General features: G+C 47.0%; 2 protein-coding genes across 3 annotated transcripts in view; one reads left to right on the top strand and one right to left on the bottom strand.

Moving 5' to 3' along the window:
* The window catches only part of LOC149449063 (uncharacterized), a 128,750-nt gene that overhangs the window by 59,817 nt on the left and 42,823 nt on the right, over positions 1 to 26,110 (top strand). The window lies entirely within an intron of this gene.
* On the bottom strand, positions 1,503 to 24,666 carry LOC149449064 (uncharacterized). 2 transcript variants are annotated; one of them, XM_089693858.1, is made up of 2 exons: positions 24,281 to 24,666; positions 1,503 to 5,218 (listed from the first exon to the last, which is right to left on the bottom strand). In XM_089693858.1, the coding sequence occupies exon 2, from the start codon at positions 4,884 to 4,886 to the stop codon at positions 3,657 to 3,659; it is 1,230 nt and encodes a 409-aa protein (XP_089549984.1). In that variant the 5' UTR covers positions 4,887 to 5,218; positions 24,281 to 24,666; the 3' UTR covers positions 1,503 to 3,656. The 2 variants fall into 2 exon arrangements, with proteins under 2 accessions (XP_089549984.1, XP_089549983.1); XM_089693857.1 differs by lacking the exon at positions 24,281 to 24,666 and adding an exon at positions 16,544 to 16,750.

Genomic DNA, 26,110 nt, shown 5'->3' with positions numbered 1-26,110 from the left:
ATGGAGGGAATGTCATAGAACTGTCAGAAATAGACTATTTCTGACAGTTCTGGGACTGTCCTTCCATACAGCGGTTGAAACATTGTATGTATTTGTTTCCATAAATGGATCCATTTATGGAAACAAATAGATACAATGTTTCAACCGCTGCATGGAAGGACAGTCCCAGAACTGTCATTAATAGTCTATTTCTGACAGTTCCATGACATTCCCTCCATACAGCGGTTGAAACAGCTGTATGGAGTGAATGTCCCAGAACTGTCATAAATAGTCTATTTCTGACAGTTCTGGGACATTCACTCCATACAGCTGTTTCAACCGCTGTATGGAGGGAATGTCATGGAACTGTCAGAAATAGACTATTAATGACAGTTCTGGGACTGTCCTTCCATGCAGCGGTTGAAACATTGTATGTATTTGTTTCCATAAATGGATCCATTTATGGAAACAAATACATACAATGTTTCAACCGCTGTATGGAAGGACAGTCCCAGAACTGTCATTAATAGTCTATTTCTGACAGTTCCATGACATTCCCTCCATACAGCGGTTGAAACAGCTGTATGGAGTGAATGTCCCAGAACTGTCAGAAATAGTCTATTTATGACAGTTCTGGGACATTCCCTCCATACAGCGGTTTCCGGCAAAAAGTGTATGTGCAGAGTTCCTCTATTCTGCAGATACACTTAGAGGAGCTCTGCAGATACACTTAGAGGAGCTCTGCACATACACTTTTTTCCGGCTTGGAATTATTCTTATTTTCATCCTACTTCTTCTTCTTCTTCTTCTTCTTCATCCTCATCCTCTTCTTCTTCTTCTGAGGATGAGGATGAGGATGAAGAAGAAGAAGAAGAAGTAGGATGAAAATAAGAATAATTCCAAGCCGGCAAAAAGTGTATCTGCAGAATAGAGGAACTCTGCACATACACTTTTTGCCGGCATGGAATTATTCTTCTTTTCATCCTACTTCTTCTTCTTCATCCTCATCCTCATCCTCAGAAGAAGAGGATGAGGATGAAGAAGAAGAAGAAGAAGAAGAAGTAGGATGAAAAGAAGAATAATTCCATGCCGGCAAAAAGTGTATGTGCAGAGTTCCTCTATTTCTGACAGTTCTCTCACAGCTTCTTCACATGTACAGAGGTTGAAACATCTGTATCCTAAATGGAAACTAATAGATACAATGTTTCAACCGCTAAACATGTGTTCCTTCTGTCAGAGAACTGTCAGAAATAGCGGAGCTCACTGCAGGGACACTTTTGCCGGCTGATCGGGAAATGTTCGATTCGCGCACCCGAAGTAGGCAAAATTTCGGTTTCGACGCGAATCGAATATTTCCTGAAATTCGACTCGAATTCCGGTTCGCCTGGTTCGATTCGCTCATCTCTATAAATAATATAAAATATTTTTTTTTTACCAAAAACAAAAAGTAGAGTCATATACTTTGGCCTACATTTAAGAAGAAGATTATTTATTTGTAAAGTTTTAGAGCAGAAACTAAGGGAAACTTTTTTCAAAATGTTTATTTTCCTCTTTTCATAGAGAAAACAAAAAAAAAACAGTAATGATTAAATATCAGCAAAAGAAATGTCTATCTATCACAACACGGATATAAAATGAATTTAAGTGCAGTGTTGCATGACCAAGTAAATGTCAGTCAAAATGTCGCGGTGCTGAAAACTGGAGAATGGCCTGGAGAGGAAGAAGGTTAAACATGCCAAATGGTTCAGTAAGGGATAAAAACCATTCAAATCAACTTCAACTGACACTTGTAAAGCAGTTCCAGCAACAGTTTTGTTCCTTTCTACAAAGGTTTAGACCATATGAATAAAAGCTGACAGTTGTATGCACCCCAGCAGTGTTATTTGATTTGTCTCAACCCCTCCAGCTGCCATTTTTAGGATGGTTTCCTTCCTTCAGGAAGTAGAAAAATAACAGCTCTACTGGCAGGATCAACAAGTCATAAAATGTTACAAGAAGGACTCAGAAAAACAACCACTTGAGTGTCAGCTGGGATAGTGGCTATTGGTCCCAGGGCCATATTAAAGCAGCACCGGTCTTACCAGATCCAGGTATTGGAGGCTCTGTAACAGCCGGCATTCAGCACTAAGCACACAAGCCGGAATCATCCCCCCCCCCCCGGGCTTTCAATGTTTTAACAGATCACTGCATAGGAGAACACTGTAAAAGCAACAAAAACAGAATTCTTTTGCACTGTATTTACATTAGGAGTGTAGTGACATCACAAGTGTTACCTAGAAAAACAAATAAAATATACGTATCCACATTTTCTTCCACATTAAAGTCCTCTGACATGAAAAACTGATGTATAATACATTTGGGTAGATTACAAATCCTAAAGGTGTAATGTGCTGAACTGGGACATCACCATAAGTGGTTCAGGACAGATTGCACCCTTTATGTAAATATTAATTCTAACCATAGATACACTGTAGGGTCAACATCATAATGTTTCTAGGGTCAAAAGAGGGTTCTTCACAAACAATATCTACCCAAAAAAAGAGAATTGACTATTCAGAGTCATTGAAGAGAACCCGAGTCAGAGGAATTTCAGTCCCCCAGAAGATGCAGTCGTAGTATGTGATCGGTCTATGGAGAGGAGCAATAGCTGAACAGAGAGACAATATAATAAGGAAGTCCAATCTTCTCCTGATGGAATCCCTTAGACTTGTGGCAGGACAAGATGGAACACAAGCAGCCAGCTGGGTGTAAGTGGTACTGTTGAACACATCCCAAACAAAGAGCAGTGAATTGGTGTTGGAAGGCCTACACCAGCTTAGGAATTTGATTTCTCACTGAACAGAGATTTCTCCATGGTTGTTGTCCCTGTTGCAGTCCTACCTGTAAAGCTGTCATCCATAAGAGGAGGAGGAACCTGGAAATAAGGCATTGATCATTGGAGGGGAGGTGGAATATGTGAAGGGAGGCGTGGACAAGGTGAGCGTAGCTGGAGCCCTCAAGCTAGACGGATATTGGAAAAGTCAGCAGAATCTAGAAAAGTCTCTCCCACTGAGGCTTTGGAGGCTTGGTAAGATGCCACTTGTCCACTACCTAGTCTTGGTGCTGAGGCAGTGTTGGTAATGCATTAGCCCAGGATCTGACAATGAAGAAAACACTTGGGAACACAGCTCAGTTAATGAATGATGAAAATATATTACATGTTCAGTCAAAGCTCCATAAAAAGGATAGAGATTAAAATCATTAGGAAACACAATTCACTGTTGATACTTGTCTGAAAAAAATAGTCAAAAAGGTAAAATTGTCTTGAGCTTCTATCCCTTTAAAACCCCCCTTCTCCCCATTACCTCCTGCAGCTGAAGCCTGTGAATCCTCTGGTGTGTGATCAGCTGTGACGTATGTAAAAAAATCTGTTACACTCACAACACGGCTACGGCTTTTCTCTGGTGTGGACCCTCTTGTTTGTGTTAAGTTGTTCTCTATGTTTAAAAGATTTGTCACATTGAGAACAGTGATATGGCTTCTCTCCAGTGTGACTCCTCTGGTGTATAATAAGGCTTTCCTTATATACAAAAGCTTTGCCACATTCAGAACACTGATATGGCCTTTCTCCAGTGTGAGTATTCTGGTGTATGATAAGTTTGCATTTGGTTGTAAACATTTTATCACATTCAGAACACTCAAAGCTGCTTTCCAGTGTGAACTGTCCTGTGTATGATAAGCTCTGACTTAGTTTTAAAAGCTTTATCACATTCAGAACATTGATGTGGCATCTCTCCAGTGTGAATCATCTGGTGTCTGATAAGGGATGACGCTTGTCTAAAAGTGGTATTGCATTCAGAACACTGATATGGTTTCTCTCCAGTGTGAATCCTCTGGTGTGTGATAAGATTACCTTTCATTGTGAAAGCTTTGTTACATTCAGAACACTGATATGGCTTCTTTCCAGTGTGAATCCTCTTGTGTGTGATAAGACTTGACTTCATTGTAAAAGCTGTATCACATTCAAAACACTGATATGGCTTCTCTCCGGTGTGAATCCTCTGATGTGTGATAAGACTTGACTTCATTGTAAAAGCTTTATCACATTCAGAACACTGATATGGCTTCTCTCCGGTGTGAATCCTCTTGTGTTTGATAAGATACTCTTTCGTTGTAAAAGTCTTATCACATTCAGAACATTGATATGGCTTCTCTCTAGTGTGACTCCTCTGGTGTGCGATAAGATAGCACTTCTGCATAAAAGCTTTGTCACATTCAGAACACTGATATGTCTTATCTCTAGTGTGAATCCTCTGGTGTGTCATAAGATTACCTTTCACTGTAAAAGCTTTATCACATTCAGAACACTGATATGGCTTCTCTCTAGTGTGGACTCTCTGGTGTGCGATAAGATAGCACTTCAGTGTAAAAGCTTTGTCACATTCAGAACACTGATATGACTTCTCTCCAGTGTGAATCCTCTGGTGTGTCATAAGATTACATTTAATTGTAAAAGCTTTATCACATTGAGAACACTGATATGGCTTCTCTCCAGTGTGAATCCTCAGGTGTGTCATAAGATTACCTTTCATTGTAAAAGCTTTATCACATTCCGAACACTGATATGGCTTCTCTCTAGTGTGGACCCTCTGGTGTGTGATAAGATCTGACTTCTGTGTAAAAGCTTTATCACATTCAGAACACCGATATGTCTTCTCTCCAGTATGAATCCTCTGGTGTTTGATAAGTTGATCCTTCGATGTAAAGGTTTTATCACATTCAGAACACTGATATGGCTTCCCTCCAGTGTGAACCCTCTGGTGTTTGTTAAGATTACCCTTTGTTGTAAAAGCTGTGTTGCACTCAAAACACTGAAAAGGTTTTTCTTCAGTGTGACCCTTCTGGGGTGTGATATGTTTTGCCTTCATTGTAAAACCTTAATCACAATCCAAACAAGAAATAGCTTCTGAAATAATTGTTATGGATGCAAGAGTTGAACTACATTGTAAAGCCATTGTCACTTCCACAACACTGAAATGACTTCTCTCCTGTTGTGCTCTGAGGGTGGATCAATGTTGAAGAGGATCCAAACCATTAACAACATTGAGAACACTGATATGTCTCGTGTCCTGTGTGAATCCTCCAGTGAACTACGATAAAGACGTTCCGTCACCTAAGACATCCGTATGGCTCGTTTCCCATGTGACTGAGTTGTACTTATGAAGACCAGCTTGACCGAAAACTTGGTTCTTCAATCCACCTGTACAGAAAAACAAAAAAGTCAGAATTCTATATAAAGGGCTAAATAAAGATGTTTTCTATATTTTTTTAATTAAAATGAAAATTTATGAAAACATCCAAAACATTCCAGAGTTGACATCTGAGTACAATCAGTATCACGACATGCATTGTCAGATAATGAAACACATCCAAAGTCAGAAACGTGTAACATAGCGCACAACAGCCTTATGCTATTGGGTTTTCACAGCCATCATGGTCCACTTGGGATAGAAAAATAATATGTTAAAATTCAAAAGTATAGGAGTACACCTTGCATCACATTACCATCTTACAGTGAGGGACAGAAGTATTTGAACACCCTGCGATTTTGCAAGTTCTCCCACTCAGAAATCATGGAGGGGTCTGGAATTCACATTGTAGGGGCTCCATGCAAGATCTCACCATGTGGGGTATCACTGATGATAAGAAAGGTGAGGAATCAGCCCAGAACTACAAGGGAGGAGCTGGTCAATGACATGAAGAGAGCTGGGACCACAGTTTCAAAGGTCACTGTCGGTAGAACACTACGCCGTCATGGTTTCCAATCATGCATTGCACGAAAGGTTCCCCTACTCAAGTCATCACATGGCCAGGCCCGTCTGAAGGTTGCCAATGACCATCTGGATGATCCAGAGGAGGCATGGGAGAAAGTCATGTGGTCAGATGAGACCAAAGGAGAGCTTTTTGGTCTAAACTTCACTCGTCATGTTTGGAGGAAAAAGAAGGATGAGTTGCGCCTGAAGAATACCATCCCTACTGTGAAGCATGGGGGTGGTAACATCATGCTTTGGGGGTGCTTTTCTGCGAAGGGGACAGGACGACTGCACTGTATTAAGGAGAGGATGAATGGGGCCATTTATTGTGAGATTTTCAGCAACAACCTCCTTCCCTCAGTCAGAGCATTGAAGACGGGTCGTGGCTGGGTCTTCCAACATGACAACGACATGAAGCACACAGCCAGGAGAACCAAGGAGTGGCTCCGTAAGAAGCATATCAAGGCTCTGGAGTGGCCCAGCCAGTCTCCACACCTAAATCCAATAGAACATCTTTGGAGGGAGCTGAAACTCCGTGTTGCTCAGCGACAGCCCCGAAACGTGACAGATCTAGAGGAGATCTGTGTGGAGGAGGGGGCCAAAATCCCTGTTGCAGTGCAAACCTGGCCAAGGACTACAGGAAACGTCTGACCTCTGTAATTGCAGACAAAGGCTTCTGTACCAAATATTAACACGGATCCTCTCAGGGGTTCAAATACTTCTGTTCAGCCGTGCGAGACAAATACATTCTTTACAAATCATACAATGTGATCTCCTGAATTCTGTCCTCAGAGTGGGAATCCCCTCCAATGTGAATGTCAGACCCTCCATGATGGAGAAGTGGGAGAACTTGCAGAATCGCAGGGGGGTCAAATACTTCTGTTCCTCACTGTATTTGCATATCTGTCTTTGTGGTGGGAGCACGCCGTATGGGCAGCTCCCAGCACAGAGGCGGAGGTCTCACTGAAAGCTCTGGGTCCCATACTAATGATCAAAACTCAGAACTCCCAACTCTGGGTCACCTGATGGCTGTGAGCCTCTGATTGGCTATCACAATGAGGAGTCACTGTGAAGCTCGCCCCACGTGTTTTCTTACATTGTCTCTCCTCTCAGAGAAAAAAAAAACAACAGTTTGTAAAAAAATCAATCAATAATAATATTAATAATAATAATAATAATAACAGTAATTTAAAATAAAAAAAATAAAAAAATACGTAGATGAAGGTTTGATCTAGGACAGTGCCAGGGTTAGTGTTTGGGTCAAGGTCAGGGTCAAAGGTTAAGGTCAGAGTCAGTATTTTGGGGGGGTTATTTATTTATGTAAATTAGTATCAGTGTCAGTTAGTGTCGGTGTGTTTTAGTAGGTAAAAAAAAATGTAAAGAAAAATGCGCAGTACTGTTTCTGGGCTGTACTACGGGTACAAACAGCAACTAACATACACATACGAGGTATTGCTGCCATCGTCGGGGGCAGGAGAATTGTTGGGGGTTGTCCTTTGGTGGTGGGTTATGGCAGCAGCAAGAAATATACAGCTAACTTTAGAAAAAATGATTTTCACTATTTTGGGCCTGTTTTCCTTTGATCACATAAAAATAAAATCAGTAGACGTCCATTACCATTTACCAACTGGATGCACAAAGTAGTTGTGATGACGGTTTCACTAACGCATGTCAAAGCTGCAAAATTGTGCTTAGGCATGAACATTTGTTGTACCTTCAGGCGTGAAGGGGTTTGGGTTCAGTTTGATGTCATTGAAAAAAGCTTGATTAATGGTGCCGACAATCGTGTCCCAATATCTATGAAGCTTATGCGTTTAGAGTGGTTCTGAGGGCCAGTTGACACCAGAATGTGATGTGGGAAATCTGAGGTCCATGTTTGTGTCCCCCACCTGGTGTCAGTGCAATGCTAACAACACCCCAAACACAGGCCACAATCACAGGGCATTTTCCTGCACTGGATGGCATGGCACAGAAGTACTGACGTTCCATGCGGTCCGGTTGCTGTGTGTTTTGTGAAGTAGTCCAAGCACAACTTTAGCTGTGGTCTGGTGCCATTTCAGCCAATTCAAATGAATGGTGTGAAATCATACTGCACCCAGATAGCATGTGAATCGCACTGGAACGCACAGAGCATTGCATGCGCAGCACGTTCCTGTGCAATGTATCCACTTGAAGATCAGGCCTTTTCTGACCATTTTTATTTACATTTCAAAATCAGATTTTTTGCTAGAAAATCAGTTAGAGCCCCAAACGTTATAGACTTTTTATAGCGGAGGTCCTAGAGAATAAAATGAAGGGTGTTATAATTTTTTACACGCGGTATAAATTTAAAAATGTATGTTACGGCGAGCGAATAAATACCAAACGGGTCATTCTTTAAAAGTGCGCACGCCTGCAACAGCCACAAATGACATAAATGTCATTATCCACAGGAGATGCTATAAAAGCCTTTACAGGGCCCCACTTTAGATTTACACAGGAGGTCTAGTACTAGAATTACTGCCCTCGATCTGATGTTCACGGTGTTACCTCACATGTGTGGGACCATCGCTGTTTGAATGTGTGCGGCATGTCTCGTGCATTCACCTTTTGCGCACAAACACGGGGGGAGGGGGGCTGCATATTTCTTTCCATTTATTTTGTTGACATTGTCGCTTTACATTTAATTTGGATGACTTTTATTGGTATCACAGAAAATATAAATATCCCCTGTGATAGCAATAGGCAGTGACAGGTACTCTTTATGGAGAGATCTGGGGTGTATTAGCCTCCAAATCTCTCCTCTGCCCTTAACATCTGATCGCACCAAGATCAGTGTAATCAGATACTTTAGGCCCCTTTCACACGGACGTTCCGATTGGGTCCGGACCCGATCAGAACCTCTATTCTCCTCTATGGAGCGGCAGGTGTAAACGGATATGTGTCCCTTTACACTCGCTGACATCCGATCCAATCCACCAAAAAGAGACAGATGGGGATCCATTCCCCTTCTGTCCATTGGATCGGATCACATGGCAGTCTGACCGCCCATAGAGGACAGCGGGCCGTGTCCATGTCCGCTCTGTATAAGCGAAGCAGACGCAGGCTTGTCATCCATTTGCCCAACAGCGATCAGCAGACAGATCCCCCGCTGAGCAAGAGGATCCGCTGACGGGCACACCCGGTGTGAAAGGGGCCTTACCATTTTATATTCCAGAAAACCAGAAGGGATGAATGCTCATCACTTCCATCTTCCTGTATCATGGAGACCATCAGGGCCAATCTGGCCTCTGTTTGCTTCTATGGGACAGGAGAGGCTGAGAGGGCCACAGAAGGTGGTGGGAGGGGGGAGGTCCCCTCCCGCTGCTTGTAAAAGCAATCCAGCGGCTAATTATCTGGTTGGATTGCTTTTATAAGAAAGCAGACCCTCGGCTCTAATAAACAACACCGGGATGACTTCTTCAGCTGCAGCCATCATCCCAGTATCACCAGCGAAGGTCCGGCAACGTATGGGCACGTCACTGGTCTGCAGGTGGTTATGGTGGGAACTGGCCCTGAACATAAAATCTTTTCTTCCCTTAAAGCATTCCCCACATTAAGGTAAACAATGTTCTGCCACTTTCTGTGTCCCAACCAAACACTTACCTGAGTCCTGCATTGATCCAGCACTGAGCCCGACTGCGGTTCTTCTCCCATCTTTCTCTTCTCACAGGAGGATCGGGCAGCAGTGGGAACCATTGGCTCCTTCTACTGTCAGGTAGATCCTGAGAGCAGGGGGTGGGGCCGAGCCACTCTGTGTATATCTATAGACACACGCAGACCGGCCCTGGGGAGCTAGTCCACATGCCAGTCCCCAGAGCAAGTGGCTTGCTACAGGGAAGAAACTGAAGAAAAGGAGCTTAAAATATCTAGCAGGGGACCCCAGAAGAGGAGGTTTGGGGCTGCTCTGTGCAGTACCATTGCAGGGAGCAGGTAAGGCTACCATGTGTGTTATTTTAATTAAAAACAAATCCTTTAGTAATGCTTCAGACCTGCCTGTCAAATGGCATACCTGTAGAATGTAGGAAAAAAAAAATTACAGAGAAACAATACAAAGTGGCTGGAATTCCTCTCACCATTCATACCCGACCCTTATTCTTGACTCCCCAAAATCCATAGCTAATCCATATCTATGCAGGAAGCCTGGCTGGCCAGGAAATGGGGTCAGCAAGTGGTAGCCCTCTACCTAACCCATACCAGGCCAAATGCCCTCAACATGAGAAGGGTACCACAGGCTGCCTAGCCATGTTGATGGGGACAAGGCCTCTTCCCCCCAATTCTAGCTGAGTGGTTGTGAGGGTCTGCAGGGAAGATTTGTAAGAGGGGCCCCCAGACATCTGCCCCCCTACATAAATGTGTAAGAGGTACATAGTATGTCTGGTTACTCATTTACAAGAAAAAGGTCAACTAGAAAATAAACACCATGATAAAGTCTAACCAACAACAGAGACCCCATCATAGATAATAATCATGGCATCCGGTGTTTTATGTTCCTCCAACTTGCCAAAGAAAACACACGGACCACCAAGACTATCCCAACATATTCTGTCCACAAATGACATTTCCCATGCTGACAGCTGAAAGTGAAATAAAGGGCTTCCAGGTGAGGTCATTGACTAATTGTCTAAATGTCACTACTTCATCGCTAAATCCCATACCCTGGCCACCTGTGTCCTAGCAACCAGTGGAACTGTGCGGCACCACCTTATTGGTTGCTAAGATGCAGGCACTTGCACTGCATCATGGGTTGTTATGGTGAAACCTACGTAACAGCCAATGATGCTTTGTGACAATCATTGGTTGCTAAGGTCTGAACAGCTTCCTCGGTTGCTAGGATGGCGTTGGCTTCCAGTATCCTAGCCACCAAACCAAAAACTCTCATTTAGTGACAGTAGGGATTCCACCACTAAATAAATGAGTTCTGGCTGCAGCAGAGGTTTTGCAGGTTGGTGAACAAAATGGATGAACTGGCCGATACATGGACCTTGTAAAACTTAGAGGACATATACATTGAAGAGCAGGACTTGCAGATCTGAGACACAGGAACCTGATGATGAGAAGCCCAAGAAGTGCTCACTACTGGAGTGGGCTTCAATAATGGAAAGGAGGCACTTTGTCACGTAATTCATAGGCCTGAAAAACAATCTGTTCAATCCACTTAGAACCTTTCAAATTCAATCAGAAATAATGGACCCAGAAGAGTGAGAACCTCTTTGTAACCCTTCATGCCTGAGGGTAAAACAAATCTAAATGCCGACGCAGAATTATGCAACGTTGTCATGTGATAGTAAAACCGTCCGTATCATCACAACTACTTTGTACATCCGGGTGAATTTACCGCGTTTTTTTCAGAACAAATTGGGATTTCATTTGGTGTTAAATAAAAATGGATATCTCCTGATTTTTTTTATCAAAAGAAAACTTGCCGAAAAAAGTAAAAAAAAAAATATTTTTTTATTTAGCTGTGTGTTTCTTGTTACTACCATAACCTATCACCAAAGAACAACCCAAACTAAGTTCTCCACCTCTTGACGATCACGGCGATACCATATATGTGTATGTTATTTGTTGTTTGTACCCGCAGTACCACCCAGAAACAATGGTGCGCATTTTGTTTTTGTCTTTTTTTTTTTTACCAAAAAAAAATGACACTAACTGACACGGATACCAATTTTTTTTTAAATCCTGACCTTTGACCCTGAACTTTGACCCCGACCTTTGACCTTGACCCAAACAATAACCCTGGCACTAAACCAGATCAAACCTTGAAGGTATTTTTTATTTCTTTTTTTTTAATAAATATTTATTTATCTTTTGCTTTTTTTTTTTACAAACTTTTTTTTTCTCTCTATGCCAGGAGTTAGAGACATACAATGTATAATGGAATGCATATAATGATACAATGTATAATGCAATGTAAATAATGATACAATGTATAATGGAATGTATATAATGATACTATGTATAATGAAATGTATATAATGATACAATATATAATAGGATGTATATAATGATACAATGTATAATATGATGTATATAATGATACAATGTATAATGGGATGTATATAATGATACAATGTATAATGGGATGTATATAATGATACAATGTATAATGGGATGTATATAATGATACAATGTATATAATGATACAATGTATAATGGGATGTATATAATGATACAATGTATAATGGGATGTATATAATGATACAATGTATAATGGGGTGTATATAATGATACAATGTATAATGGGATGTATATAATGATACAATGTATAATGGGATGTATATAATGATACAATGTATAATGGGATGTATATAATGATACAATGTATAATGGGATGTATATAATGATACAATGTATAATAGGATGTATATAATGATACAATGTATAATGGGATGTATATAATGATACACTGTATAATGGGATGTATATAATGATACAATGCATAATAGGATGTATATAATGATACAATGTATAATGGGATGTATATAATGATACACTGTATATTGAGATGTATATAATGATACAATGTATAATGGGATGTATATAATGATACAATGTATCTCTCTTCTCCATTCATAGAGAGAGAAAAACAAGGGGGCCGGGCTGCACAGTGACTGATCACTCTGATAGCCAATCAGAGGCTATCACAGTGATTATGTGACCCAGAATTGGGCGTCCCGGGGCCTGATCGTTAGAACGGGACCCGGGGCTCTCAGTGACACCGCGGTCTTTGTGTTGGTAGAGGTCAGTGCGTCTGTTTGATGACTGTGCTTTATAGTTGTATTTTTCTATATGCTATCTTGTCTATTCTTATACCAATAAAATTATTTTTGGAAAAAAAAGAACAAACAGGGAATCCATCTGCCTTAGAAAATCAGCGGGCGAGAGTTGAACCCCGACTTATATTGGGGAGAAAAGTCCAAAATAGAAAGTCCTTCCAATTCTTGTGTAAAAACTGAAAATGGGTTTAATAATGAAATAGCAAGCAAGCTTACAAGAATAATCTTCAAATCCAGAATGAAAACTAATAATAATAGAAGTGTAGTTATATTCTTGAGATAGGAATTGTGTGGAATCATGTGTGTGTATAGCAGTGGGCAGCTCTTCCTCATGGAAGCGTCTCCCCTCCAGTCTTTGTTCTCTTCCTTGTACTCTGTTAGGAGCAATTCAGCCCCCACCTTCTCCTAAAAGTGAGCTGGGTTTCCTCCTGCGTCTTATAGTCCCACTATACTGGAGTCTCTGGAGACAAATGCCTGTGCAGGGAAAACACTTTCAGCCTTGCTCCCCTCCCTTCTCTGAAATCCAATACTCGGGGCCCCTTTTCAGAGCCACACTGATCTTCCATCAGAGGTGGGGGGATGGCATGGTCCATGTGAAAGCAATGATATACATGATATAATAGAACTTTACCTATCATCTGAATCCCATCATATTACAGACGCCAATAGATGGATTTCAATGTAAACTCCTTTTTCATTTGAATATGTTAATCAGGGAATCCTACAGTGTAAAGGACTTCCATTCCTAACTTATACATACTTAAACCTTTATGTACTAAATGCATGTGAGACCTTATCCTCATACAACCTAGGGGGAGGGGTGCAAGCCAACGTACGACTAATTGACACCACATGTCCCTAGAATATACAGACTAAGCCATGTCTATGTAAATACACACATACTGTATATATATATATATACAGTGGGGATGGAAAGTTTGGGCACCCCAGCTAAAAATTTGTATTAATGTGCATAAAGAAGCCAAGGAAAGATGGAAAAATCTCCAAAAGACATCAAATTACAGATTAGACATTCTTATAATATGTCAACAAAAGTTAGATTTTATTTCCATCATTTACACTTTCAAAATAACAGAAAACAAAAAAATGGCGTCTGCAAAAGTTTGGGCCCCCTGCAGAGTTAATATCTTGTACTGCCCCCTTTGCCAAGTATCACAGCTTGTAAACACTTTTTGTAGCCAGCCAAGAGTCTTTCAATTCTTGTTTGAGGTATCTTTGCCCATTCTTCCTTACAAAAGTCTTCCAGTTCTTTGAGATTTCTGGGCTGTCTGTCACGCACGGCTCTTTTAAGGTCTATCCATAGATTTTCAATTATGTTGAGGTCAGGAGATTGTGAAGGCCATGGCAAAACCTTCAGTTTACGCCTCTTGATGTAATCCCCCGTGGATTTCGAGGTGTGTTTAGGATCATTATCCATTTGTAGAAGCCATCCTCTCTTTAACTTCAGCTTTTTCACAGATGGCATCAAGTTACCATCCAAAATTTGCTGAAATTTTATTGAATCCATTTTTCCTTCTACTCGTGAGATGTTCCCTGTGCCACTGGCTGCAACACAACCCCAAAGCATGATTGATCCAACCCCATGCTTCACAGTTGGACAGAGGTTCTTTTCATTCAATTCTGTGCCCCTTCTTCTCCAAACGTACCTTTGCTCATTCCGGCCAAAAAGTTCAATTTTAACCTCATCGGTCCACAGAACTTGTTTCCAAAATGCATCAGGCTTGTCTATATGTTCATTTGCAAAGTTCAAACGATGATTTTTGTGGTGAGGACGTAGAAGAGGTTTTCTTCTGATGACTCTTCCATGAAGACTATATTTGTACAAGTATCTCTTCATAGTGGAATAGTGACCACAACTCCAGTGTCTGCCAGATCTTTCTGGAGGGATTGTGCAGTCAAACGTGGGTTTTGAATTGTTTTTCTCACAATCCTGCAAGCTGTTCTGTCTGATATTTTTCTTGGTCTTCCAGATCTTGCTTTAACTTCCACTGTTCCTGATGACTGCCATTTCTTAATTACATTCCGAACAGAGGATATTGACATCTGAAAACGCTTTGCTATCTTCTTATAGCCTTCTCCAGCTTTGTGAGCGTCAATTATTTTCAGTTTCAGTTTTCTAGACAACTGCTTAGAAGAACCCATGGTGCTGATTGTTGGGGCAAGGTCAGATGAGTCTGGGCATTTAAAACCTTTGAGATTGACATCACCTGGTCTTCCCAGACGATGATTGAGAACAATCCATGACACTGGCAGGTCTCAGCTTTGCAAAGGGGGCAGTGCATGCTATAAATTCTGCAGGGTGCCCAAACTTTTGCAGACGCCATTTTTTTGTTTTCTGTTATTTTGAAAGTGTAAATGATGGAAATAAAATCTAACTTTTGTTGACATATTATAAGAATGTCTAATCTGTAATTTGATGCCTTTTGGAGATTCTTCCATCTTTCCTTAGCTTCTTTATGCCCATTAATACAAATTTTTAGCTGGGGTGCCCAAACTTTTGATCCCCACTGTACACACACAGAGGCATACCTCGGTTTAGGAATTTAATTTGTTCTGCGGGACTTTTTGTATAGCAAAAAATTCATAAACCAAAACACGGTTTCCCATAGGAATGCATTGAAAACCAATTAATCTGTTCCGGAGGTCAGAAAAAGTAACCGCCACTAAAATACTGCAGGAGGTATTTGATGGAGTCATGCGGTATTTTAGTAGTGACAACCATGCGGCAATGTTTCAGCTGTCTGCAGGGTTCCCCACTGACAGCTGAATGTAAAAGAATTGCCGGCAATTAAAAAAATTATTAAAAAACTGCATGGTGTCCCCCCTCCCATCCATACCAGGTCTGGTATGGATTTTGAGGGGAACTCCCACGCCCAAATTTTTATAAAAAATGGCTTGGGGGTCCCCCCAAATCCATACCAGACCCTTATCCGAGCATGCAGCCCAGCAGGTCAGGAAAGGGGGGAGCAAGCACACCCCCAAACCATACCAAGCCACATGCCCTCAACATGGGGAGGTGCTTTGGGGCAGGAGGGGCTCCTCACAAAGCACCTTGTAACCATGTTGATTGGAACAAGGGCCTCTTCTCCCCAACCCTTGCCAGTGGTTTTGGGGGTCTGTGGGCAGGGGGCTTATCAGAATCTGGAAGGCCCCTTTAGCAAAGGAGACCCGAGATCCCGCCCCCCCCATGTGAAGGAGTATGGGGTACATGGTACCGCTACACATTCACAAAAAAACAAAAAGTGTAGTGTGAAAAAAGACAGGACAGGGTCTGTGACAAGTCCTCTATTAAAGAAAAAACTAAGAGAATGTCCCCCGCAGTAGATCCAACACCAATCACAATGTCCGCCATCACCGCCACTGCCGCTGCAGCACCAGTAAAATAAAAAAAAAGGCTCTGTTTCAGATGATGGGAGCCCCCCCGCCCCAAAGCACCCCCCATGTTGAGGGCATGTGGCCTGATATGGTACGGGGGGGCACTCGCTCGTCCCCCTCCCCTTTCCTGACCTGCCGGGCTGCATGCTAGGATAAGGGTCTGGTATGTATTTTGTGGTGCCCCCACACCATTTTTTTTTCATTTTGGCATGGGAGTTCTGACACTGGGGGAAACTGACTTGGTGTCACTGACATCCCCAGTGACACCAATACAGTGATCAGTGCTAAAAAAAAAAGCACTGACACTGTGCTAATGACACTGGGCAGGAAGGGGTTAACATGAGGGGCGATCAAAGGGTTAGCTGTTTGCTGGGACTGTTTTACTAGGGTGGGGGGGGGTCAAAGGATGCATTGAGGTGCTGGGACAGTAAAGGGAACTCTTGGACAGATTGTCGGTGACAACTGCCTGCTGAGGTCTAATTAACACAAAACTAAAAGAAGATTGTAGCTCTGTTGAGGGGGTTAGAAGGAAGTTGGTGGGGGGCAGAGAGGAACATTATGGAGATCTGCACTGACCTTGGGACCATTGAGGGACCAGTAATGGTAGCTGTACTGTAGATCTGCTTCATTGCCGGGTTCAGCTCCATTACCACCACCAAGTGATCTTCCATATACCAGCAAAGACAAGGGTGAAGCTCAAAATCTCATTCAGTCATCTTCCATGAGAACATGCCCCCCCCTCTGCCTTGTCCCACACCATCCCCCATCCTGTGTCAGTGTGCAGGGGGGCGCAGGAGAATATTCTAGTCTGCTGGTCTATATTAAGTAGGGTGGGAGAGGAGGGGGAGGGGTATTAGGATTCATGTCATGTATGTCAGCTGTCTGCATCATTATTGGCCCCAGACCTGCATTCCGGACAGTTCAGTGTACAGACAGAGGGGGGATTTACTAAATACAACTAGGCTGTTCACTTTACACTTTTCACAGAACTTTCCCCCGGAGCTTAGTGAATGCGGTGAAATCTGACTTTACAAAGAATGTCCAATCACATGCAAAGAAAATGTAAAAAAATGCAATTTTGCTTCCACATGATTGGATGATGGAAGTCAGGAGAGCTTCACCTCATTACCCGACCCCTCGTCTACTAAGGTACATTTCTTATCCTTCTGGTATTCAAGGGGTTAAACACAAATGAGGTTTGTATTATTATTTCAGCCAGCGGTCATGTAAAATTGATCCGGGCAGCTATAGAAGCAGCCAATCACTTTACAGTACAGAGAATGTGCCGCCCCTCCCCCCTGCTGGTGCCTGCCGTGTTTCCTCCAGGATGTCCAGGACGGAGGAACATCGGTAAACCACTTCATCTTACTAAGCAGGAGGAGCTTGGAGAGGATCTGATCCCCCGATCTCATCTGTGATGAATGAACCCCGAAATGACAAACATTCTGTCACTTCCAGGTTCAGAGCCGCCATTCCCAGGAGCCGGAGTCACAAGTTTTTTTCCTTTTTCGGGGTAGCGATGGCGGCGGGCATTGTGAGTGACGTTGGATCTACTTCGGGGGACATTTTTTACATTTTTATTTTTAATAAAGGACTTGTCACAGAAGGTCTCCTGTCATTATTTACACATTTTTTCTTGTGAATGAGTAACTGTAACATGTACTCCATACTCATTCACATGGGGGGGCTTTCAGATTCCGATAAGACCCCAGCATACAGAAAATTGGAAGGACAGGGGGCAGTGTGGGGGACAGTAGGGAGGACAGGGGGCATTGTGGGGGACAGTAGGGAGGACAGAAGGCATTGTGGGGGACAGAAGGGAGGACAGGGGGCAGTGTAGTGACAGTAGGGAGGACAGGGGGCATTGTGGGGGACAGTAGGGAGGACAGGGGGCAGTGTAGTGACAGTAGGGAGGACAGGGGGCATTGTGGGGGACAGTAGGGAGGACAGGGGGCATTGTGGGGGACAGTAGGGAGGACAGGGGGCATTGTGGGGGACAGTAGGGAGGACAGGGGGCAGTGTGGGGACAGTAGGGAGGACAGAAGGCATTGTGGGGGACAGAAGGGAGGACAGGGGGCAGTGTAGTGACAGTAGGGAGGACAGGGGGCATTGTGGGGGACAGTAGGGAGGACAGGGGGCATTGTGGGGGACAGTAGGGAGGACAGGGGGCAGTGTAGGGACAGTAGGATAGACAGGAGGCAGTGTGGGGGACAGTAGGGAGGACAGGGGGCAGTGTGGGGGACAGTAGGGAGGACAGGGGTGTGACGGGAGTGACTTTTGGGGGTGGGGGGACCGCTTGGTCAGCTCATGTCCCCCTCATTATGTTTAAGGCACCCTGTGCCTGTTAAGGGTTACAGGGTGTGTATGTGAATGTCTGAGTCCTGTGTATAGTGTGTTGTCTTTTGTCTAGGCCACATGGCTGTCCATTGTCTGTTTACCATGTGCTACCCCCCATTGTGCTGTGTCTCCCTGTCCAGTGAACTATTATGGGATGTACTGTTTGTGTATTGGTGTGGGGGTTGGTCAATGTCTTTTGCCACATGGTTGCATCCCATTGTTCTGTGTCTGGTTGGATGGGGAGGGGTGATGAGGTATGTCCTGTCCCTGATTGTCTTTCCCCGCCCTCTGTATAAAACATGTTTTGTGAAAAATAAAGAGTAGTTGACTTCCTGTTTTAGTAGGAGCTGGGGTGTTGTGTCTATTTTCCTGAGGGATTTCCAGGGTGTGGTCCGTGGATGGTGTTCGGACAGGGGAAGTTGTGCTATAACGGAAAAACTCAGTGCGGTCTGGGTTCCGGTTCCGTTACAAGGGGGCATTGTGGGGAACAGTAGGAAGGACAGGGGACATTGTGGGGGACAGTAGGGAGGACAGGGGGCATTGTGGGGGACAGTAGGGAGGACAGGAGGCAGTGTGGGGGACAGTAGGGAGGACAGGGGGCATTGTGGGGAACAGTAGGAAGGACAGGGGACATTGTGGGGGACAGTAGGGAGGACAGGGGGCATTGTGGGGGACAGTAGGGAGGACATGGGGCATTGTGGGGGACAGTAGGGAGGACAGGGGGCAGTGTAGGACAGTAAGAAGGACAGGGGGCAGTGTGGGGACAGTAGGGAGGACATGGGGCATTGTGGGGGACAGTAGGGAGGACATGGGGCATTGTGGGGGACATTAGGGAGGACAGGGGGCAGTGTGGGGACAGTAGGGAAGACAGGGGGCATTGTGGGGACAGTAGGGAGGACAGGGGGCAGTGTGGGGACAGTAGGGAAGACAGGGGCAGTGTGGGGGACAGTAGGGAGGACAGGAGGCAGTGTGGGGGACAGTAGGGAGGACAGGAGGCAGTGTGGGGGACAGTAGGGAGGACAGGGGGCATTGTGGGGGACAGTAGGGAGGACAGAAGGCATTGTGGGGGACAGTAAGGAGGACAGGGGACATTGTGGGGGACAGTAGGGAGGACAGGGGGCATTGTGGGGGACAGTAGGGAGGACAGGGGGCATTGTGGGGGACAGTAGGGAGGACAGGGGGCATTGTGGGGGACAGTAGGGAGGACAGGGGGCAGTGTGGGGACAGTAGGGAGGACAGAAGGCATTGTGGGGGACAGAAGGGAGGACAGGGGGCAGTGTAGTGACAGTAGGGAGGACAGGGGGCATTGTGGGGGACAGTAGGGAGGACAGGGGGCATTGTGGGGGACAGTAGGGAGGACAGGGGGCAGTGTAGGGACAGTAGGATAGACAGGAGGCAGTGTGGGGGACAGTAGGGAGGACAGGGGGCAGTGTGGGGGACAGTAGGGAGGACAGGAGGCAGTGTGGGGGACAGTAGGGAGGACAGGGGGCATTGTGGGGAACAGTAGGAAGGACAGGGGGCATTGTGGGGGACAGTAGGGAGGACAGGGGGCATTGTGGGGGACAGTAGGGAGGACATGGGGCATTGTGGGGGACAGTAGGGAGGACAGGGGGCAGTGTAGGACAGTAAGAAGGACAGGGGGCAGTGTGGGGACAGTAGGGAGGACATGGGGCATTGTGGGGGACAGTAGGGAGGACATGGGGCATTGTGGGGGACATTAGGGAGGACAGGGGGCAGTGTGGGGACAGTAAGAAGGACAGGGGGCAGTGTGGGGACAGTAGGGAGGACAGGGGGCAGTGTGGGGACAGTAGGGAAGACAGGGGCAGTGTGGGGGACAGTAGGGAGGACAGGAGGCAGTGTGGGGGACAGTAGGGAGGACAGGAGGCAGTGTGGGGGACAGTAGGGAGGACAGGGGGCATTGTGGGGAACAGTAGGAAGGACAGGGGGCATTGTGGGGGACAGTAGGGAGGACAGGAGGCAGTGTGGGGGACAGTAGGGAGGACTGGGGGCATTGTGGGGGACAGTAGGGAGGACAGGGGGCATTGTGGGGGACAGTAGGGAGGACAGGAGGCAGTGTGGGGGACAGTAGGGAGGACAGGAGGCAGTGTGGGGGACAGGGGGCATTGTGGAGGACAGTAGGGAGGACAGAAGGCATTGTGGGGGACAGTAAGGAGGACAGGGGACATTGTGGGGGACAGTAGGAAGGACAGGGGGCATTGTGGGGGACAGTAGGGAGGACAGGGGGAAGTGTAGGGACAGTAGGGAGGACAGGGGGCATTGTGGGGGACAGTAGGGAGGACAGGGGGCATTGTGGGGGACAGTAGGGAGGACAGGGGGCAGTGTGGGGGACAGTAGGGAGGACAGGGGGCATTGTGGGGAACAGTAGGAAGGACAGGGGGCATTGTGGGGGACAGTAGGGAGGACAGGGGGCATTGTGGGGGACAGTAGGGAGGACAGGGGGCAGTGTAGGGACAGTAGGGAGGACAGGGGGCAGTGTGGGGACAGTAGGAAAGACAGGGGCAGTGTGGGGGACAGTAGGGAGGAAAGGGGGCATTGTGGGGAACAGTAGGAAGGACAGGGGGCATTGTGGGGGACAGTAGGGAGGACAGGAGGCAGTGTGGGGGACAGTAGGGAGGACAGGGGGCATTGTGGGGGACAGTAGAGAGGACAGGGGGCATTGTGGGGGACAGTAGGGAGGACAGGAGGCAGTGTGGGTGAGAGTAGGGAGGACAGGAGGCAGTGTGGGGGACAGTAGGGAGGAAAGGGGGCAGTGTGGTAGACAGTAGGGAGGACAGGGGGCATTGTGGGGGACAGTAGGGAGGACAGGGGGCATTGTGGGGGACAGTAGGGAGGACAGGGGGCATTATAGGGACAGTAGGGAGGACAGGGGGCAATATGGGGAAGTGTAGGGAGGACAGGGGGCATTGTGGGGACAGTGGGGAGGACAAGGGGCAATATGGGGAAGAGTAGGCAGGACAGGGGGCAGTGTGGGGGACAGTAGGGAGGACAGGGGGCAGTGTGGGGACAGTAGGGAGGACAGGAGGCATTGTGGGGGATAGAAGGTAGGACAGGAGGCAGTGTGGGGACAGTAGGGAGGACAGGAGGAATTGTGGGGACAGTAGGGAGGACAGGAGGCATTGTGGGGGATAGAAGGGAGGACAGGAGGCAGTGTGGGAACAGGAGGGAGGACAGGAGGCATTGTGGGGGATAGAAGGTAGGACAGGAGGCAGTGTGGGGGACAGTAGGGAGCACAGGAGGCATTATAGGGACAGTAGGGAGGACAGAGGGCAATGTGGGGAAGAGTAGGGAGGACAGGGGGCATTGTGGGGAAGAGTAGGGAGGACAGGGGGCATTGTGGGGGACAGTAGAGAGGACAGGGGGCATTATAGGGACAGTAGGGAGGACAGGGGGCAATATGGGGAATAGTAGGGAGGACAGGGGGCATTATGGGGACAGTGGGAAGGACAGGGGGCATTGTGGGGGACAGTAGGGAGGACAGGGGGCAATATGGGGAAGAGTAGGCAGGACAGGGGGCAGTGTGGGGGACAGTAGGGAGGACAGGGGGCAGTGTGGGGACAGTAGAGAGGACAGGAGGAATTGTGGGGACAGTAGGGAGGACAGGAGGATTGTGGGGGATAGAAGGTAGGACAGGAGGCAGTGTGGGGGACAGTAGGGAGGACAGGAGGCAGTGTGGGGGACAGTAGGGAGGACAGGGGGCATTATAGGGACAGTAGGGAGGACAGAGGGCAATGTGGGGAAGAGTAGGGAGGACAGGGGGCATTGTGTGGGATAGAAGGTAGGACAGGGGGCAGTGTGGGGACAGTAAGGAGGACAGGGGGCAGTGTGGGGGACAGTAGGGAGGACAGGGAGAATTGTGGGGGACAGTAGGGAGAAAAGGGAGCACTAAAGGGAACGGGGAGGACAGGGCACAGTGCGGGGACAATAGTGAGGATAGGGAGCAGCGTGGGGACAGTAGGGAGGACGGGGCAGCGTGGGGACAGTAGGGAGGACAGGGGGCAGTGTGGGGGACAGTAGGGAGGACAGGGGGCAGTGTGGGGGATAGTAGGGAGGACAGGGGGCAGTGTAGGGAGATTTGGGAGGACAGGGGGCATTGTGGGGGACAGGGGACATTATGGGGGACAGTAGGGAGGACAGGGAAAATTTTGGGGGACAGTAGGGAGGACAGGGGACATTGTGGGGGACAGTAGGGAGGGCAGGGAACATTGTGGGGGACAGTAGGGAGGGCAGGGAACATTGTGGGGAACAGTAGGGAGGACAGGGGGAATTGTGGGGGACAGAAGGGAGGACAGGGGGAATTGTGGGGGACAGGGGGCACTGAGGGGAAAGGGAGGACAGGGCGCAGTGTGGGGACAATATTGAGGATAGGGAGTAGTTTGTAGGACAGTAGGGAGGACAGGAGGCAGTGTGGGGGACAGGGGGCATTGTGGGGATAGAAGGTAGGACAGGGGGCATTGTGGGGATAGAAGGTAGGACAGGGGGCATTGCATGGGCAGTAGGGAGGACAGGGGTACAGTGCAGTAACGGTAGGGAGGATAGGGGTACAGTGCAGTAATGGTAGGGAGGAGAGGGGGTAGTGTGAGAGGCAGTAGGGAGGACAGGGGGCATTGTGGGGACAGTAGGGAGGACAGGGGGCACTGAGGGGACAGTAGGGAGGACAGGGGGCATTGTGGGGACAGTAGTGGGGATAGGTAGCAGTGTGAGGGACAGTAGAGAGGACAGGGGGCACTGTGGGGGACAGTAGGAAAGACAAGGAGCAGTGCAGAGACAGTAGGGAGTACAGGAGGCATTATGGAAAGTAGGAAAGACAAGGGGGAGTGAGGTTAAAGTAGGGAGGAAAGGAGGCAATGTTGGGACAGTAGGGGGGGCAGTGTAGGGACATTTGGGAGGACAGGGGGCATTGTGGGGACAGTAGGGAGGACAGGGGACAGTGTGGGGGACAGTAAGGAGGACAGGGGGCAGTGCGGGGGACAGTAGGGAGGATAGGGGACATTGTGGGGGACATTAGGGAGGACAGGAGGCAGTGTAGGGACATTTGGGAGGACAGGGGGCATTGTGGGGGACAGTAGGGAGGACAGGAGGCAGTGTAGGGACATTTGGGAGGACAGGGGGCATTGTGGGGGACAGTAGGGAGGACAGGGGACAGTGTGGGGGACAGTAGGGAGGACAGGAGGCAGTATGGGGGACAGTAGGGAGGACAGGAGGCAGTATGGGGGACATTAGGGAGGACAGGGAGCAGTGTGGGGGACAGTAGGGAATACAGGGGGCATTGTGGGGGACAGTAGGGATGACAGGGGGCAGTGTGGGGGACAGTATGGAGGACAGGGGGCAGTGTGGGGGACAGTAGGGAGGACAGGGGGCAGTGTGGGGGACAGTAGGGAGGACAGGGAGCAGTGTGGGGGACAGTGCAGAGGACAGGGGGCATTGTGGAGGACAGTAGGGATGACAAGGGGTTGTGGGGTTGACAGGGGAACAATGAGGGGGTCTGCTGGTTCTTGTAGTTCCCCTGCATTCCGTCACTCCACACTTTTTTATATGAGTGATCCCAGTAATGACGAGTCATGCATACACCACTGTTTTTGGGGTCACACCCCTTCCATGGTATCTGCTCCATGAAAGAGCCCCCCAACAATGCAAAAAAGCAATATGAGTCTGGTGTGGATATTAGGGGGTTAATCACACAAAAATGTTAAATATAGTGTGAGGTCCCTGTAGAAAATCCATAGCGGACCCCCAATCCGAGCATGGAGCCAAGCTGGCCAGGGAAGGGAGTGCCAAGCATGCGGCCAAGCTGGCCAGGAAAGGGAGTGCCAAGCATGCGGCCAAGCTGGCCAGGGAAGGGAGTGCCAGCCAAGCTGGCCAGGGAAGGGAGTGCCAGCCAAGCTGGCCAGGGAAGGGAGTGCCAGGCATGCGGCCCCCTCCTGAACCATATGAGGGGTACTCTGTATAGACCCTCACCAGTCCTCCTCCTGGATTCCTCTAGTCCTCCTTCTCTCCAGGAATGGCTGGGATGAGTCCTTTGGCTTTGAGTGACGGGAAGTGGAGACGTTCTCTTCCTTCTCATGTCCTCTTTACTCTTTCAGAGGGAAACGTTTCCCCACCAATGGAGAGAGATGGAGGGGAGTCTGAAGGTCTTCTCTGGAAGATCCCATTACATTCCACACCCAGACATGGAGATTCCTCCACATGGGAGGTCATGTGACAGCCAAGAAGATTCCCCATTAGAGAGGCCCCCCTCCCCCCACCACCAGATGGATAGAGACTAAGAATAGACAAGACGGGACACTACAGGCTCTACAGACACACTGTGTATATACTGTATATAATACCCGGGACACGAGGAAAGGGGGACGGCACACTGGGGACACCCACAGAGGAGTAGTATGTCCCTTACATTGGTGTCAGTGGAGTAGTATGTCTCTTACATTGGTGTCAGTGAAGTAGTATTTCCCTTAAATTGGTATCAGTGGAGAAATATGTCCTTTACATTGGTGTCAGTGGAGTAGTATGTCCCTTACTTTGGTGTCAGTGGAGTAGTATGTCCCATACTGTGGTGTCAGTGGAGTAGTATGTCCCATACTTTGGTGTCAGTAGAGTAGTATGTCCCTTACATTGGTGTCAGTGGAGTAATATGCCCCTTACATTGGTGTCAGTGGAGTAGTATGTCCTTACATTGGTGTCAGTGGAGTAGTATGTCCCTTACATTGGTGTCAGTGGAGTGGTATGTCCCTTACATTGGTGTCAGTGGAGTGGTATGTCCTTACATTGGTGTCAGTGGAGTGGTATGTCCCTTACATTGGTGTCAGTGGAGTGGTATGTCCCTTACATTGGTGTCAGTGGAGTGGTATGTCCCTTACATTGGTGTCAGTGGAGTGGTATGTCCTTACATTGGTGTCAGTGGAGTAGTATGTCCTTACATTGGTGTCAGTGGAGTGGTATGTCCCTTACATTGGTGTCAGTGGAGTAGTATGTCCCTTACATTGGTGTCAGTGGAGTGGTATGTCCTTATATTGGTGTCAGTGGAGTGGTATGTCCCTTACATTGGTGTCAGTGGAGTAGTATGTCCCTTACATTGGTGTCAGTGGAGTAGTATGTCCTTACATTGGTGTCAGTGGAGTAGTATGTCCCTTACATTGGTGTCAGTGGAGTAGTATGTCCTTACATTGGTGTCAGTGGAGTGGTATGTCCCTTACATTGGTGTCAGTGGAGTGGTATGTCCCTTACATTGGAGTCAGTGGAGTGGTATGTCCTTACATTGGTGTCAGTGGAGTAGTATGTCCTTACATTGGTGTCAGTGGAGTGGTATGTCCCTTACATTGGTGTCAGTGGAGTAGTATGTCCCTTACATTGGTGTCAGTGGAGTGGTATGTCCTTACATTGGTGTCAGTGGAGTAGTATGTCCTTACATTGGTGTCAGTGGAGTGGTATGTCCTTACATTGGTGTCAGTGGAGTGGTATGTACTTACATTGGTGTCAGTGGAGTGGTATGTCCCTTACATTGGAGTCAGTGGAATGGTATGTCCTTACATTGGTGTCAGTGGAGTAGTATGTCCTTACATTGGTGTCAGTGGAGTAGTATGTCCCTTACATTGGTGTCAGTGGAGTAGTATGTCCCTTACATTGGTGTCAGTGGAGTGGTATGTCCTTACATTGGTGTCAGTGGAGTAGTATGTCCTTACATTGGTGTCAGTGGAGTGGTATGTCCTTACATTGGTGTCAGTGGAGTGGTATGTACTTACATTGGTGTCAGTGGAGTAGTATGTCCTTACATTGGTGTCAGTGGAGTAG

Source organism: Staurois parvus, unplaced genomic scaffold (genome assembly GCF_062004578.1).
Source record: "Staurois parvus isolate SC_StPar_1 unplaced genomic scaffold, SC_StPar_1.0 ptg000638l, whole genome shotgun sequence".
Taxonomy (NCBI): domain Eukaryota; kingdom Metazoa; phylum Chordata; class Amphibia; order Anura; family Ranidae; genus Staurois; species Staurois parvus.
The sequence above is the reverse complement of the archived record's forward strand: the minus strand, read 5'-3'. Positions and strand labels throughout refer to the sequence as shown.